This window comes from Mus caroli, chromosome 1 (assembly GCF_900094665.2).
Source record: "Mus caroli chromosome 1, CAROLI_EIJ_v1.1, whole genome shotgun sequence".
Classification (NCBI taxonomy): Eukaryota; Metazoa; Chordata; class Mammalia; order Rodentia; family Muridae; genus Mus; species Mus caroli.
In genome coordinates, this window is record NC_034570.1 from 168,539,984 (window position 1) to 168,556,902 (window position 16,919).

A 16,919-nucleotide genomic window follows, 5' to 3' on the forward strand; every position below is an offset into this window, starting at 1 on the left:
GTTTAAAGAGCCCCGCAGCTAGAGTGTCGCACAGGTGGGTGTACTTCCTCCGCACCTGGCTGTGCTGCCCTGCACCTGCACACGATCAAGCTTGTGGTGTTGATGGGTTTCAGTGTCTGGAAATAAAAAATCTAAGTAAAATTCAGCATTCAGGTGCCTTTTCAGTATACTCGTGTATGTGTGTGTGTGTGTATACATGCTCACACATGTGTACACACAAACACACACACACACACACACACACACACACACACACACACACACAGAGTGATGAAATTGATTCTGCATGTGAATATAAGGCCAGAGGTCAATCAGTGTTGAGTATACACTCTCTACTTCATTTTTTGTGACAGTGTCTTTACTTTATGAGGAGTTTGACATTTTGGCTAGACATCTAGAGAGTCCCCTGGAATCCACCCATCGAGATGCCCCAAAACCCAGGATTACAGATGTGGGCTGCTGCTCCTGGTTCTTACATGGGTGCTGTGGGTCTGAACTTGGGTTCTCGCTCTTGTACAAGGAAGCCCTTTACTCCTGAGCCATCTCCCTGTCCCATGTGACTCCCTTTGAAGAGAGTAATGGTAACCACTTTTCGGTTGACCAATTCCAGTGAAAATCATAGGCTCAGCTGCCATGGAAACCAACAACTCTTAGATGAGTTGAACCTTTAAAATAGAGAAGAAACTAGGTGCCATTCAGAGAGCAGCCCAAGAGATTCAAGTTAAGTCGTCAACTTCTCCAGCTATAGAGGCTGGTACCTGAGATTTTATGTATGTGTGTATATATGTACATATGTTTGTGTATGTATATATACATGCATAAGTATAATTTTCCCTTTTTGTAGTTATAAAAACAGTCTCAGTTCTTCTGGATAAAGTAAAATGTAAGGTAATTGCCACAATTATCACCACCACTGCCACTTTGAGGGTGTGGGAGATAGCTCAGCGGCTTGCTGAAAAACTGTGAGGACTGGAGTTTGGGTCCACAGCATCTACATGAATGATGGCAGGTGTGGTACCCTGCCTGTATCCCAGTGCTTGGGAAGTAGAGATCAGTAGAGCGAGTTGGCCAACAAGCCAGATGAGTTGGGTAGTTCCAGGTTCAGGCAGGCTTCAGTACATAATGTGTAGGGTGACCAAAGAAGATGATCGATATCAACCTCCATCTACATGCACACACGCGTGCATGACTACTATTTACCTGTGCTCGTGCATGTGTGACCACACACCCATGTATGCCACAGACACACACTTTCAGTAATGATAACAATAAAAAATAGAATTCTCCCTTTTCTTTTAAAGTAGGAAGGTATTATTGTTATTTTTCTTCAGTAACTTTAAATATGATTTATTCAATGTCTCTTATATGACATGGTTGTGAATTATTTCTAATGCTTACAACTCTATAATCTGGGTGATTTTATTTTCACTTAGCAGTTGACAGAATCAAGGATCAGATGAATTGCGGAGTTCCATGTTCAGACAGGTCTCGATATATAATGTGTTGGGTGAGCCAGGAAGATGACCAATGTCACCTGGATCCTAGGAGCCAGGACAGAGCATCTTTCTATGCTTGTACCTTTCTTCTTCATTCTAGTTTTGACAGAATGGCTCTGTTTGTTTATTTGACTTTCTCAGTGGGTGTTTCTCACCCCCATCTCTGGGTGTATTCTGGGACATTCAAGAGCCCGGTGGTGGCATGGGCTCAGTTCTAGTGACAAGAGAGGCATGTGATGTCCTGTGGTAAAAGACACAGCACATGCATGCATGCACGTCTGTCTGTCTGCCTGTCTGTCTGAGCAGAGAGTGCTTGTTTACATTTTCCTTATCCTGTTAATTGCTTGCTACCTGCCTTGGTGCTGCCAAGCTCCGTGCATGTGGATCAGTCATTCCCACTGAAGCTGCACACTCATGCTGGGGAGGCTCACATCTCTGCAGTGGTCCAGAGCAGGATGGCACAATCATGACATCTCAGCCTAATTTAGTTTCTTATGTAAAACAACTTTGGTCTGACATTTAACATTTCTCCCTTCGGTGGGTTTTTTTTTCCCCTTTTGTCTCTCTGAGCTCATTACCCAGCATGTCTTTATACCTTTACACCCCCCTCTCCCCCATGCCAGGATTCACATTCATGTGCACAGCAATATATGATCTTCATTACTGGGGAAGTGCCACTGGCTCACAGAACAGACGAACAATGGTGGCAAATCCTGGGTCCAGGAAAGGCAGCCAGAAGTTTCTATTGAGGTTGTACATTAATGAAGTAGAACTGTGAGCAGCCTCTCTCAAGCAAGCTTCTTGCTGGGAGAATGTGTCCCCTGCCAATCAGAGGGACCTGCTGCTCAGGGACAGAGCCCTGGAGGCTGGGCACCCTTCCTACAAAGAGCAACCTCACATCATGGCTTCGTCCAACATGCTAATTCATTCCCTGGCTTATCTGCAGAGGTAGGCAGAGTCATCATCGGTTGTCTGGGAATTCCAGGAACAGCAGGAATGGAGGCTACAGGCTTGACTTTTCTCTGTTAATTCTTGCTGAGTAGACCCAACAACACCAAGGGTGAAGGAGACTCTGGCCAATGCCCTCTTTAGATCCCACTTCTCACTTTCACCCGAGCCTCTGCTTTAAAAATCTGCACCATCAAACCCCTGTGGAAAATGACATGGAAATTCAGGGAAGCTCAAAGGCCATAAAAGGCAGAAACTTCTTGTGGGAATATGTGTTTGAAGGGGTGAACCACTCTGGTTTCCAGTGTTTAAACTGCCCTTGCTCACAGGGTGAGCAAGCTATGGCCACACTCTCTTGAAGTAGAAACCTCACTTCTCCGAGAGACACTGCATTCAAATATTTGGACTCTGATGGGAACGGGGCTGTTATCCGTAGGTCTACTTGACCTAAAGTTGGTTATCTATTGATTCACAAACGTTCAATCTCACAATTTGCCTTCAGAAGACTCATTAATAAGGACACCTGCCTTGGTCAAGACAGAGCAGCCATAAAGAGCACCTGGGGAGAAAGGACACTCAGTAGGAAAGGTGACAGGGTGGGAATGCAAACCCTAGGCCAGGGGGTGGTGTTCTCTAGAGTGTGAAGGCAAATCCCATTGATCTGAGAAGCTGCCTGCTGGGCAAAATAAAACATTGTATTCTCAGGGCCCCATGGTCTTTTCCAAGCCTTAAGGGCCAGTTGTTTATGGAGGGAGAGACTTCAGGAACAAAGTGTCAAGAAACTGCCTTTGAAAAACAGCTTAGATCTGGTGCAGTCTGTCGCTAGAGGCCTCTAGAGTAAGAAACCAGGAGCAAACATCACCAGGAATTTGTACAACACATGCTGGATGTTGACTCCAGCTGTTGCCTTCATCACAGACCCAGAGGCTTCAGAGGAACACATGCAAAGCACTCTTTTGGCTAAAACAGAGCACGGAATCACCTTGCCCTCAACAGTGGCATCAGCGTTTATTGCTAAGCAACCGTTCCCGAGGAGGCTGAAATACAGAACAGAAAGCAACCAGGAGCATCCATAAACACCACCGTCTGCCTGGCCAGGCTTTTCTTGCCTGAGCCCTGCAGATTCTGCAACCCTCATTACAGGTCTCTCCTCATCCATTGAAAATCTGCTACCACCTGCTTGCTAGGGGCCAACCTCAGTGAACCACTAACTGGAATACTGGTCCAGAATTTCTCAGCTGTAATGATGATCATGAAGTAATGGTTTAAGTCCATTCTATGTAAAGGTCTCTCTCCTAGAAATTTAGGAAAGAGATGAAAAGATTAACTGAGGCCCGAGAATCTATTGTAATATCAAGGCAGAAGCAGTAAAAGGAGGTTGGACACATGAGGCCCTTCAGTCAGGCACAATGGTTATAACTGGGAAGAGGTCTGAGCCTGAGAGTCAAATGCTTCAGCATCCCTTCAGCCAGCTGGCTGTCACTGTAGCAAACACCGGAGATGACCAAGTTGAAATTAGAAAAAAAGATTGTGGTCTCATGGTTCATACACTTCATGGTCAGTGGGCTACTACTCTTTAGCTCTCCCGGGAGGGTATCGGACAGCAGTGTTGGGGAATCCATGTCAGAGTAAACCTGATCTCTTCCCCACCAGGGAATGAAAGGGGTGGGAAGGGGCCACAGTCCCTTTCAAAGGCCTCTCCAGATATCTTAATGACCTCTGGCTAGGTCCTGCCCCTTAAAGGCCACAGCAGCACTCTTACTTAGCTCATGAGACTGGGGGAACATTTAAGATGCATAGAGATTTATTTATAAAAGGCAAAGGAGTGATGGTCACTGGATGAATTTGTTATTCAGTGGCTTTAACCTAGAGTGCACCCGTATCATTCATTCATTCACTCATTCATTCCTTTACTCACTCACTCATTCATTCACTTCACAAGAGTTCTTATGAGATTCCTGTGTAAAAGGTAGTGTGCTAAACATTGAAGGACTTAAAAGCCAAAGGAATAGTTTCTCTTTCACAGCTCAGAGTCCAATGGAGAAGTAACTGTATAATTAAACACGACCAACAGGCACCTAGGCCTTGGAATTGAAGGTTGAAAAAGGAGGGATGATGGCATCAGATGTGTATTTTACTACAACTATTGTAGGGGTGGAGGGAAGTCATGACTAGGTGTGAGGAGACCATGTGACCAGGTGAAGTGGGGGATGCTAAATGCATTAACATGGCTGTGGGCATCAGAGGGAAGGCTAACCTGGCCCTGAGCATGGAGACAGCAGCACAAAGAAGATAGACAGGGTGAGGCTTTCTAGAAACTTCCATTTAGCAAGTTTGGTGATTGGATATGAATGAAAAGCAGACAAAGACGATTCTAGATTTCTACCCTGAGGAGGGTAGCTAATTATGTCATTTGCTTAGAGAGTGATTACGGAAGTAAAAGAAGATTTAGGGACAAAGGGATTTAGTGTGGAGTTGTCAGTTTGAAGGATGGTTTTGAATGGGTATATTGCGGAAGCTGAATAGGCACGGACAGAAAAGCCGGAATTCCTAGACACCATGGTAATGATATGTATGGTCACTGAGGCCAGGGACACAGGGGGACACACCTGTGGGAATTAAATTTCCCAGATATATGACTCAGTCTAAGGGAGTCATCAGACTGAGAGAGTACCCCATAGGTTAGAAAGGAGACACGTTTCTCGAAATTCCCCTAGAACAAGCAGCAAAGCAATTATGGCACCCAACAGCCACACTATGGAGTTCCCTTTGTTCCTTTGTAGTCATTACTAACTGTGACAGTTTAGATGAGTGAACGTTAACTTCACTACCTCCTTCCTTCTGAGGACCATCACTAGGTACTCAAACATCTTTTCAAATTCCTCTTCATGTGAGAGATGAGACAAAAAATAATTTTTGCATATTTTCTTTGAAAGATAAGAGTACTTTGAGCTTTAAAATTTAAGCTAAAATATTGCATAGGTGCCAATGGCTCGTTTTCATATGTGCTGAAGTAAAAACGGAGGTGATAAAATCAAGGTTCTGCTTGTGTGTGGTTTATGCTACTCCAATTTGACGATTTTCTGAGGTCATAAGGTGGGTCAGAGGCAGAACAGCACACGTATCTCAATGCCCATAAGCAAGGCAGATGTCAGACTAGGGGGCTAGCTCTCTATCTCTGGCTTTGCTAATGCAGTAGTTCCTCTTATATTCATCTTCTGGGCCTCAGTCCTCTCTGTGTCCATGTCAGGAAAGGCCAGCAAGTGTATGCTGTCCACAGCTTCCTTCCCTGTTTGCTTCTACCTCCAAATGACACTGACTCCTCTCTGTCTTAGCACATGCAGAACTCAATGACTATTGACCCTTCCTCTTTGAAGTCTTCAGTCAATCTAAAACATTTATAGCGTGCAGAAAAGCCCTAGAAAGACATGTTGGTTCCCGAATATGTTTCTCTTCACTTGTTGAAGCCTAAGGATGATCCTAGCTACCGTAGGGCTTTTGGATCAAGAGCTGCTTAAGTGAAGAGACAGCTCTTGGTTACCAGCCAGCAACTGATGACTCATTATCCTTCCTCTTCTGGAGAAGCAGTGGGTCACTGGCAACTTCTTGGCTGCCTGAGCCAATATATTAGAAATAGCCCCAGCTGTGGCATTAGCCGGTTTGCTGGCTGTCTTAGGTCTGGTGTTGGTTGTATGTGGAAAAGAGTGTTAAGGAGCTAGAGCGCTCAAAGATGGCTTGTAACTCAAAGAGCTACAGAGTTTCATAGTGTGCCTGTGTTGATGGACCCTGGAGTCACCTCAGATTAGACGCAGGAGAAGGGTGTGGCATTTGATAATCTAGGAGACCTCACATAGGACAGGAGTTGTCCATAGCTCCACAGCTTGGTGTACTGATTGGCACTTTAGAAGCTTATCAATTTAGAACATATCAATTTGTTAAATGTTGGAAACTGAGTTATAAATAGTAACAGGCTGAATATATAAGGGATTACTTCAGGGAGGGCAGTACAAATCAAAGACAGGGGTGAAGGAGTTCTCAGAACCAGGGTTGCTCATGAGCTCTGGAGGGCAGATGTGTTTCTGTGTCGATCGAATTCAGAACCTAAGGCTAGCACTCCAAATCCAAAATACCATGAAGTCTGCACATGACTTTTCTTGTAGCCACAGGCTTACTGTAATTGTCTTCCTTATGATTGAGTTAACAATGGTAATATTTCAGGCAGGTCTTATGTAACCAGCATGGCCTGGAACTTACTCTATATCTGAGAATGATCTTAAACAGTTGGTCCTTCTACCTCCCCTTCCTGAATCCTGAAACAGAAGGCTTGCATTACCACTTCAGGTTTATATGGTGCCCTGGGTCAAACCCATGGCTTTGGGCATGTTTGCCAAGTGCCCTACCAATTGAGCTACCCAGCAAAAGCATTTAAGATAAGCAATGAAACAGAGGTTTCTTGAAGCGCAGGAGATTATTGGTGACTGGAAAGCCTATGCTGTTGACTGTGGAGTCTGTTAAACTGCCCTTCTCAAGAGCGTGTGCAGATAGATGTCTTCTCAGATTATATTAAATTATGCAGTAGAATGTGGGAATGACCAAGACAATGGTGGAATGACCTAAGGGCAAAATACCTCATGAGCATTTAAAATAACATTCGAGAGTGGTATTTGTTGATGGGGAAGTTTTCTTATGTAATGTCATGTGGCAAAGCAATAAACTATTTTGTGACATATGGGGGGCATATAAATGCCTTTTGAATTAAATGAACATTTCCTATAAAACTGTGAAAAGCCCACATGGATGTGTTCTTTGACTCTTGAAATGAACGATCATGGACAAGGAAGTGGTCAAGACGGTCCACGGTACAGCGCAGGTTGTATCCAAAAGGATCTGCTTTTGTGGTAAACTGAGGTGACAGTCTCCTCTAGAATGGCCCCCTCGGGGGTTCTTTCCGGTCCCACATGCTTTTGAGCTATGATTAAGGACTGCCTGGACAAAGCAGCTGCCACTGAGGAGGCCCCCACAGTGAGCCTTGTCTGGTTTGCAAGGCTTTTCCAGGCGGAACCCAATCATCCTCAGCCTCCCAGCGCTCCAGCCACTTTATAGGCCGCCTTGAGTTTCTCCCTCCCAAGCCTTCCTCGCTGCTGCTCTGTGAAGAGGCCTCTTGATTTATTAATCAATTAATCAGTGCACGCCGAGGAGCTGCTCAGGGTAGTTAAACAGGGAAAACAAAATGCTGGGGTCCATCACGCAGACAGATTGTGATTAGGAACGAACCTCCCACTGACCGATCTTCCTGCCCACCATGGCTGCATGGCTGCCCCGTGTTACCTTCCAGACATGCTACTCCGTCCAGATGGGCCTCGGATCTATAAAACTGACACTGCTTTTCTGAAGGGTGATATATATATATATATTTTTTTTTTTTTTTTTGCATCCTTGAAGAAAATGACTCCAAAGATGAGCCTCATTCATTCCTCACAATAACTGTTGAGCCTTGCAAACTCTGCCAGGCCCCAAACATGCTGTGGTGGGTCTGTTCATCTGTGCATGGGCAGTGCTGTGCCATCCCACTTTCCCCACAAGTGAAGAAGTCCTAGGGCTGAAAGGATAGCTCAGCAAGGGCAGGGCGCAGTGGCTGCATGACTGAGGAGAGGTTCCGTGTGCTGAGTGCCCTATCTAAGGGTACATGGGACTCCCAAGGTCATAAGGAAATATTTTCACACCCATTTGCATCACCAGGGCTGTTTCTTCATGTAATCTAGTTTTGTGGAAGTTAAAGCAAATGAATGAGAGACAGAGTCCTCACTACCCCCACTTCTCTCTCAGCTATGACCTCAGAGCATGAGATACAGGAGTAAGGGTTGGGACAGAGGCCTCACGTCATAGCCCAGGCTAGGCTGGAGTCTACAGTAATCCTCCTCAGCTCCTCTAGAGCTGCCATTTACAGGTGTGAGCCACTCCACCTGGCTGATGAGTTTTCAGTAGTAGTTTTAGGTAAAACTTGTAGGGGAAGCATCTTGGATTGGACAGGAAATGAGAAAGACAGTCCAGAAGATTGTGGGGGGGTGGTCCTCATGAGGCCAGTGACAGGTCTGAGTTTGCTGGCAGAGGTGTGCTGGCTGCTGGAGCAGGCTGGATCCTGGTTCTAGAATCTATTGGTTAGTTTTCTTTCCTGTGGTGCTGACTTAGCACACATGCTTGTGAGGCCAAAGTTTGGCAGAATAGGATCTCTGTTCCCGGTCGCAAGTGACACTTCTGTCCTTTGCCAGTTCTCTGCCACCAAGAATGAGGTACACACCCCCACCATGCTGGACTAGGGAGAGAGCAGATTGTCTGCAGTTGTTTAGTGGACATAGGAGAATCTGAAATGTTCCCCATTGACTGAGTGGAAGGAACACCACGAGACTGTGTTCTGTTTAGTATCTTTAAGGTTTTCAGCTTCTAACTCTTGCATAATGTCTGCCATCTAATGCTTTTCCTCTGGCATCTTCATGGTGATGTCAATCAAATAGTCAAATCCTTGGGTGGCAGATGTCTGAACTGGATTTACCAGCATCAATTTACAAATTGCTCTTTTTTTTCTTTCTTCCTGTTTGTGTGTTCTGTAGGACCCTGCTTTCTCTGCTGTGATTCACGACAAACTCCAGGTTCCCAATACTATCAGGAAGTCGTGGAATGACCGAGACAACCGCTGTGACATTTGTGCCACACACCTGAACCAGCTAAAGCAGGAAGCCATCCAAATGGTGCTGACCTTGGAGCAGGCAGCTGGCAGCGAGCACTATGACACCTCTCTGGGCTCACCCCCTCCGATCTCCAGCATTCCCACACTGGTGGGGTCTCGCCACATGGGTGGGCTCCAGCAGCCCAGGGAGTGGGCCTTTGTGCCTGCCCCCTATGCCACTTCTACCTACACAGGCCTTGTCAACAAACACAGTGGCAAACCCAACAGCCTTGGGGTCAGCAACGGAGCAGAAAAGAAGAGTGGCTCCCCAACCCACCAGGCCAAGGTCAGCCTACAGATGGCCACCAGTCCCAGCAATGGAAACATCCTCAACTCGGTGGCCATTCAGGCTCATCAATATCTAGACGGCACCTGGTCCCTTTCAAGAACTAATGGGGTTACCCTGTACCCATACCAGGTAAGCACCCCTAAAAGCAGGGAAGTAGAGGGTTTTCCTCCCTGGATATTGAAATGAACACATACTTCAGATCTTCCTCTAGAAGCCAGAGTCGAGGCGGAGGTAGGCTATATCTTCTTTCTCCTTCTGGAAGCTCCTAGCTCAGTGCTTCAGGCTTCCATGTAACCCTGCAGAGTTCTCACCAAGAAGCTCCAGCCAGGCCTGCTTGCTTGAAGAGACTCTCTGTCAACTACCAATCCTGCCACCTTCTTGCTTAGCTAACATATCTTCTCCCTAGGAGGTCATGTTAGTTCAGACAATGTCAAGGACTTCCTAGCCACCAGCTTTACTGTGTAGTATAGTGATTAAGAGCAAAGACCTAAAAATGTTTGAACTGGGCCGATCACCTGTCCTGTATATATACTAGCAAAATGACTTGGCACAAAGGGATTACCCTACCTCAGGATCAAATCTCTCACTTTGGAATTGATACAATAGTAGGAGGATTAAACAAAGGTATGTCTATAAGACACATAGTATATTATCTAGGATATGTGCCTGATAATAGGTGATTTACGAATTAAGACAAATAGGTAAGAACATTTTTACCCCAAGACTGCACTAGCTCTCTAAAATTAGGATTTTCAAAAAGCAATTTATGAGTTAGTCAGGGCATCACTAATAATTTAGATGGAGTTTATTGATGTTGTATTGGTTATAGATGAAGGTCTATATTGGCATCCAACTGTCACTATCTGTACCTTCTGAAAGGGCTGGGGAAGAACCTCTTGTACCTAGGAGGACCTTTACTGTTTTCTACTTTAGTTTCATCGCTAATATGTTGGAACTGGTCACAAAAGGCTTCCCACTTGGTTTTCTCCTTCCTGTGGCCCCCCTTCCCCCACCTCTTTAGGTACTGCAATGAACACATACCACCAGGTCTCAGTATTCAAAAGTAAGAGCAGGTCTCAAGTCTGAAGAAAAAAAAATAGTTCTGATCTAGACATGGTAGTGCATACCTAGATAGAAAAATCTAGAGTTTCAGACTAGCCTGGACAACAGAGACAATTCAAAGCCAACCTGAGGTACAGAGTGATGCCTTGTCTCAGAAACAGCAAAAAACCCCAAACACAAACTAAACCAACCAAGCCAAAAGATGAGAAAAATCATTAGTCCTGATTCCCCAGGGAGCTTTCTATTGGAAGAGGGTCAACATGTGTCCTCTGTCCTCTATGTCTTAACTGTCATTGACGTGGAAAGGTAGCCATAGTCATGGGTTGTTAGGAGTGTCACTGGTATATGAGATAGTCCTGAATACCTCAGGTCACTTCTCAGATGTGCTGTGTCATATGGGGTGAGAAGCCTTCCCTTATCACATGGGGACCCAGGCTTCCTTCATCAGCAGTGTCCCCATCCTTCATGGGCCTCAAGTTCCTCCACTAGATCGTCTGTAACCAGCCAAGGAATGGTGTGTGTGTGTGTGTAGGCTCCCATCGTGGGTTTGAGGCCTAGCCTGGGTATACAGTGCTTCCATTCATACTCTGCTGTCAAGAATCCAATGCTCTAGCCTCACTTCCCTGCAGGAGAAACTGGGAAAACCAACCTGCCTGTGTGCCCAGAAGAAAAACAAACCAATTGAGGTTACACAGAGCCGTTTTGTGACCTGAGACCAAAATATGGGGACACATAAAATGAACTCAGTGTGTCTGATCAAATGTGAATACCTTATAGTTCCCCCAAAGAATTTTATTTAATCGTGCAGTGGGCCTAGAGGAGATGGTTAGATCTTGTTATGGTAAGGAATATGATGCTCAGAGAAAGCGAGTGACCTATGACTACACAGCCAGAGACAGACCAACACTAGCTTTCTCCTCTCCTCCTATCCAACCCATTTCCCAAGTGTGTTGCTTCCAGTTTCCCTAGTTTGGCCCTGTGTGATTCTGTCAGCAATTTTCCCATACATGGCTTCCTTTGAGACCCAGAACAGCAAGGAAAACAACCGTTATTTTGACCTTCAGGGCTGAGCATCCATTTGACTTTTAGATGAAGTTTGTGTGGTTAATCTACATATACCACATTATATCACATAACTATATATTTATATACTGTATAAATAAGGAAAAGAATCAGTAAGGAAACCTTTAAGGAGACTTTGTAGCCTAGTCTTGAAAGTCACTTCATAGGGCTGTGTTTTAGCTTTCTTTTTTCTCTTTCTTTCTTTCTTTCTTTCTTTCTTTCTTTCTTTCTTTCTTTCTTTCTTTCTTTCTTTCTTTCTCTCTCTCTCTCTCTCTCTCTCTNCTTTCTTTCTCTCTCTCTCTCTCTCTCTCTCTCTCTTTCTTTCTTTCTTTCTTTCTTTCTTTCTTTCCTTTCTTCCTTTCTTCCTTTCTTCCTTTCCTTTCTTCCTTCCTTCCTTCCTTTCTTCCTTTCTTCCTTCTTTCTTCCTTTTTCTTCCTTTCTTTCTTTCTTTCTTTCTTTCTTTCTTTCTTTCTTTCTTTCTTTCTTTCTTTTCTTTCTTTCTTTCTTTCTTTCTTTCTTTTTCTTTCTTTCTTTCCTTTTGGTTTTTAAATTTCTGGTTATTCATATCTTGCCTGTATTTATGTATGTGAGTGTGTGCTTGGTGCCCACAGAACCCAGAAAAGGATGTCAGATCTCCTAGAACTAGAGTTACAGACTGTGGTAAGCTAAAATGGGAATGGTGGGAATCAAACCTGGGTCCTCTATCTGAGCAACAGGTGCTCTTAACCACTGAGCCATCTTCCCAGCATCTGTGGTAGTGTCCCATCGTTATAACAGATATAAAGAACGATGCACTGAGAGAAGAGAAATGCTATTGTGCTTACTGTTTTGAGATGTCGGTCTGTGATCAGCTGGCCTCTGTACTAATTGCATTCCTTGTCACTCTGACTGAATAACTGACAAACAACTTAAGGGAGGAAGTTTTATCTTAGCTCACAGTTGAAAATGATACAGGCTGTTATGGCGGGGAAAGCATGAAGATGAAGCACTCTGTGGTAGCATGCGGCTGGGATGGCTTCCCTCCTTGCATCTTGACAGAACAGGGGCAAAGATAGAAAGTCTGGTGCCAATCTGGTTTTCTCTTTTACATAACCACATTCAAGGTTGGACTTGGCTCCTCAGTTAATCTTTCCTGAAAGTCAGCCCACAGAGATGCCCAGAGGTGTATTTCTCCTGAGTTTCTAAACCTCACAGGTGTGGTGAGACAAACTATGTATTACCTAATTGCTAAAAGAGGATCCCAAAGCCTGCTCAGAGCATGCTCCCAATGACAGAAAGACCTTGCATTAGGCCCTACTTCTTAAAGATTCTACCATCTTCCAGTGGTGCCATTCTAAGACCAAGCCTTATTCATATAGGCCCCAGGGGAACAATCAATTCCCAAACTAGAGCTGTCAGGAACAGAACATGCCTTCTTTCAAAGTTATAAGAAGTAAAGCATACTTGTTTTAAAATAAAATGGAGACTGTGTGGAAAAAAAATTAGATGTGATTTCTGAAAGCCCATATCACATAGAAATGCATTATCTAGTCATTCACAATTTGTAAACTTGTGAAGAGACCCAGTGTTTTGGCTTCTGCTTCATCGCCTGGTGTATTTTCCCATGGTGTTACTTATTTTTCTGAAATGCAGTCTTTGGGTAGCTCACTGGAAGACTGTTGGTTTAGTACTTGCAAGGCCCTCCTTCTCAAATCTAGCACCAGTATGATGTCTAACGTTACCACACTATTCTATATTGAGGAGCATTTACTCTACGAAGGTATTCTAATAGATCTAACAAGCATCACTATTAGAGTCTATGTTTTGTGAGTATAAATTGCATGGTCAGGAAACAGCCTTCCTCCCGTGGGGGAGGTGTTTTTACCATGTCTCTGATAGTGCTAGCTGTTACACAGGCAAGTCCTATCTTACCTTCCACACTGGAAGCCATGAGAGCCATATAGACTCAACTGCTGTACCATTACTGATGTCACAAGGACAATGGGTTAGGACCACAGCTGTAATAGAAAATAGCCAGGGATGGAGATGGGTGAGAGGGACAATCTACAAGATGCCTAAAAGGAAGTGTGGCTGTTATGGGTGTATTCCTTTTGTAATATGTTCACAATAATTCTCACTTTCTTCTGCCCCATCTCAGATGAAAGAGAATTGCCTGCACAAGAACCAGTATTATTTTTTTAAAGCCCTTTGTCATAGAGTAGGCACCGTGCTATTTGTTGGGTGGGGCTGCCTCCTTAGGCTAAAAACCCGTGTTCCTGTCCTGTGGTCTTCACAGTGAGGGAGAAGCCAGGCAAGTTACACATGATGAGGTTGGCAGTTAAGTGCACAAGTGGAGTGGTGCTTGTCCACTCTGAGACTTTGGAGGAACCGGAATCCAGCTCTTGTTGCAGCTCAAAATCAGATTCAAAGATGACAGGGACAAATTCCCGTCTTGAAATTGTCCGGGATACATTTTATTGGCAATGTCAGAACTGACTGACTCATGTGCCACCCCACCCCCACCCCCCACCAAGTAATGATTAAAGGGACCGGAGGAAATCTCTCTGGGATAAAGAGATTTGGGGTCTGGCTATGAATCAGTATCCCACGTGTTGTGACTATATCGCCCTGATGCCCTGAGGCGTGGGCTCTGGGTCTGGCAGACTGAGTGTCTCCTGTTGTGAACATCTCCCTGCAGTAAATATTCTGTAGTCCTTGGTCTAGCCAGCTCGTCAGAGATGGTTGACTGCTCTGGAAGCCAGCTGCAGTTCCCCTACTCACCCGCACTCCCACTTCCCTCTGTGGAGCAGATTTCCTCTGGCCCAGAGCCAGAGTGTTCCTTGAGCAGGGAAGCAGCTCGAGTTTAATGAGTGTTGAGGGTACGGTTCCACTCCCGGGAACCTGAGCCGGTGGAGATGTTATATAAAGAAGGGGAGGCTGTCCTTCTGAACCTCAGATGCAGTAAGGGTGATGAAGAAGAGACCAGGCTTCCAACAGGGAGCCTATATCCTTTGGGAAGTGCCTGCCTCACAAGAGGAAAGAAAAAAAAAAGAATAATTTAGGAGGCAGTGAGAAATGATAAATCGCAAAGGCAACTTCTTGTGAAATATCTTTGAGAATTCGTTTCGGAGGAGACCATGAGGTGAGCCGTTTCACAGCCAGACTTTCTTCTATTGACGTCCTGACCTGACACTCTGTGTAAGGTAAATATGCACAAATCAGAACGTGCCTGTTGACTGTCCTTTGGCCATGTGAGTTTTGACACTAAAGGGATACAAGGATATCAGCCCTCCTGCTCATCTATAGATTAATTATCTCCTTCTGAATGGCAGCTGCTTTGGCCTGATTCACTCTCACAATGGTAAATGGCCGCAGGAAAACTGGTACTCTCAGGTGGCCAGCATTAGGAATCCATTTTTGGCTCCTGCACCAAAGGAGTGAGGGTCTGATGGAGACTCCTCCTTGGCATCACAAACTATGACGTCACAAAGGCCACCGTTCCTAGATGAATGAAAGGCAGTTTTTTTTATTTATCTTTATAGATGTCCCCTCCCCATAAACTCTGAACACAGGAAAAAGAATGTGTCAGTGTATTTGGCCACTTATAGTACATTTCTCAAGGATGTGAAATCTAGGCTGAAAGTCAAAAGGAATTGTCACATCTTATGAATGGTGGATAGGGTCTTGGTCAGCAAGGAGTTCCCAGACTGTATCAGGAGGCTTAAACAATGCTTTAAATCTGGTCATGAAGGACCCTGAGAGATGTTCATGTTCGGGTCAGTCTATGGTTGTGGAACCCTGATTAGGATTTTTGTAGGCTCCATGAAGGATCTTAAGGTTGTCTGGGATTATCTGAGTGGACTCGAAGGAATCACACATGTCCTGGTAAGAGTGAGGCAAGAGGATCAGAACCAGAGAGGAAGAGCTGGGAAGATGCCATGCTCCTAGCCTTGGCCTGAAGAAGGGGCCACAGGGCAAGGAGGACAGGCATCTGTAGAAGCTGGACGGTGAGGAGGCAGGTTTTCTCTCAGAGCCTCCAAAGGAACCAGTTCTTCAGGTTGCCTCAGACTTCTCCAGACCATTAAGATAATAGATCAGTGCCGGTTTGTTCCAGCGGCCTTAAGGAAGCATTTGGTAACTGACAACCTGATAAGGGCAAGTGAGAGGAGGTTTGCATACGTGAGAGATGATGAAGCATATGGGCTTTCCATCCCACACCAGCCACTACCTCACCCCCTGGGTCAGCGGCGCACCAGCAAGTGGGCTCATTTCATTTGGCTGCCTCCACAGAATGAGAGGCGGCTCATGCTGCCCCATTGCTTTCCAGTTGTCTCAAATTCCCCTATTGTTACAGAGTCCTAGTAACAGGCGAGCCACAGTCGCTCTCCACTGGCATCCAGAGATGACCATTGTGTAAGTCTCTCAGAGTGTTGAAACTGCAGAAGCCATTCCGAGCTAGGGGTGGAGAGCCTTAGCTGCCACACAGGGGTGGATGTTTCTCTTTTCTATCAGGCCTTTGGAACCAAAAGAACAGGGTCTCATAGGACTGCTTCAGAAAGGAATTCTCATCTTTTCTGGTATCTTGAGGATTAAATGTATTTGAAAGACCTTTGGGAATTGTAGACCCAAACATAAGTATTGGCTCACATCAGTTTTTATTAGTAAGTTGAAGGACAGGCCCTGGAGATCTAAAACAGAGAAATGGACTGTTTGCTTCTTTCAAAGTGGAGTTTTCAACTTCTGGCTACACACTAGAATTCCCTGGGAGGGGTTAAAAGAAATTCTCAACGTCTAGGTCACACCCTGGTCCAACAAAATGAGAATGTCTAAGGATGAGACCCAGGCCCTGCTTTGAATTGTTGAGGTCTAGCCTCAAGGAATAATTCATCTGTCACTGGCCTCATAACTTCCTGATGGCACCAGTGAATTCCTGTAGGAAAGTAGCACACTGTGACAACATGCCTGAGGCAATCGCCTTAGAGAAGGAGAAAGGGGGTAGGGGATTTCTCACAGTACAACCATGAGGGCATGGGGTCTCTCCAGAATGCATGCACTTTAGCTGTGCAGTGCTTGCCTATAATCTTGCTGCAGTGAGATGGGAGCTAGAGACAGGCGATCCCTGGAAGTGTTCAGGGCAGCCAGCCTGGTGCATAGAGGGGTACACAAGAGACCCTGTCTCAAATAAGATGGGAAATGGGGTATGACACCCAGGTTGTCCTCTGACTTCCACATGTATGGTATGACATGCACATGTCTGTACTCAGATGTACATTTGTACACAGGTACACACACATGTACCACATGTGGAGTGAGGGGGGGGGAGAGAGAGACACAGAGAGAGAGAGAGAGAGAGAGAGAG

The 16,919-nt window shown here is 45.2% G+C and overlaps 1 protein-coding gene across 5 annotated transcripts in view; it reads left to right on the forward strand.

Moving 5' to 3' along the window:
• The window catches only part of Kif26b (kinesin family member 26B), a 396,540-nt gene that overhangs the window by 138,065 nt on the left and 241,556 nt on the right, over window positions 1-16,919 (forward strand). For 3 of the 5 annotated variants that reach the window (XM_021161225.2, XM_029479369.1, XM_029479373.1), the window contains one exon: window positions 9,053-9,586. In XM_021161225.2, coding sequence (XP_021016884.1) covers window positions 9,053-9,586 — 534 coding nt within the window. Of the gene's footprint in view, window positions 1-9,052; window positions 9,587-14,541; window positions 14,764-16,919 lie in introns of those variants that run through there. The other 2 variants (XM_029479381.1, XM_029479378.1) reach the window with 2 other exon arrangements.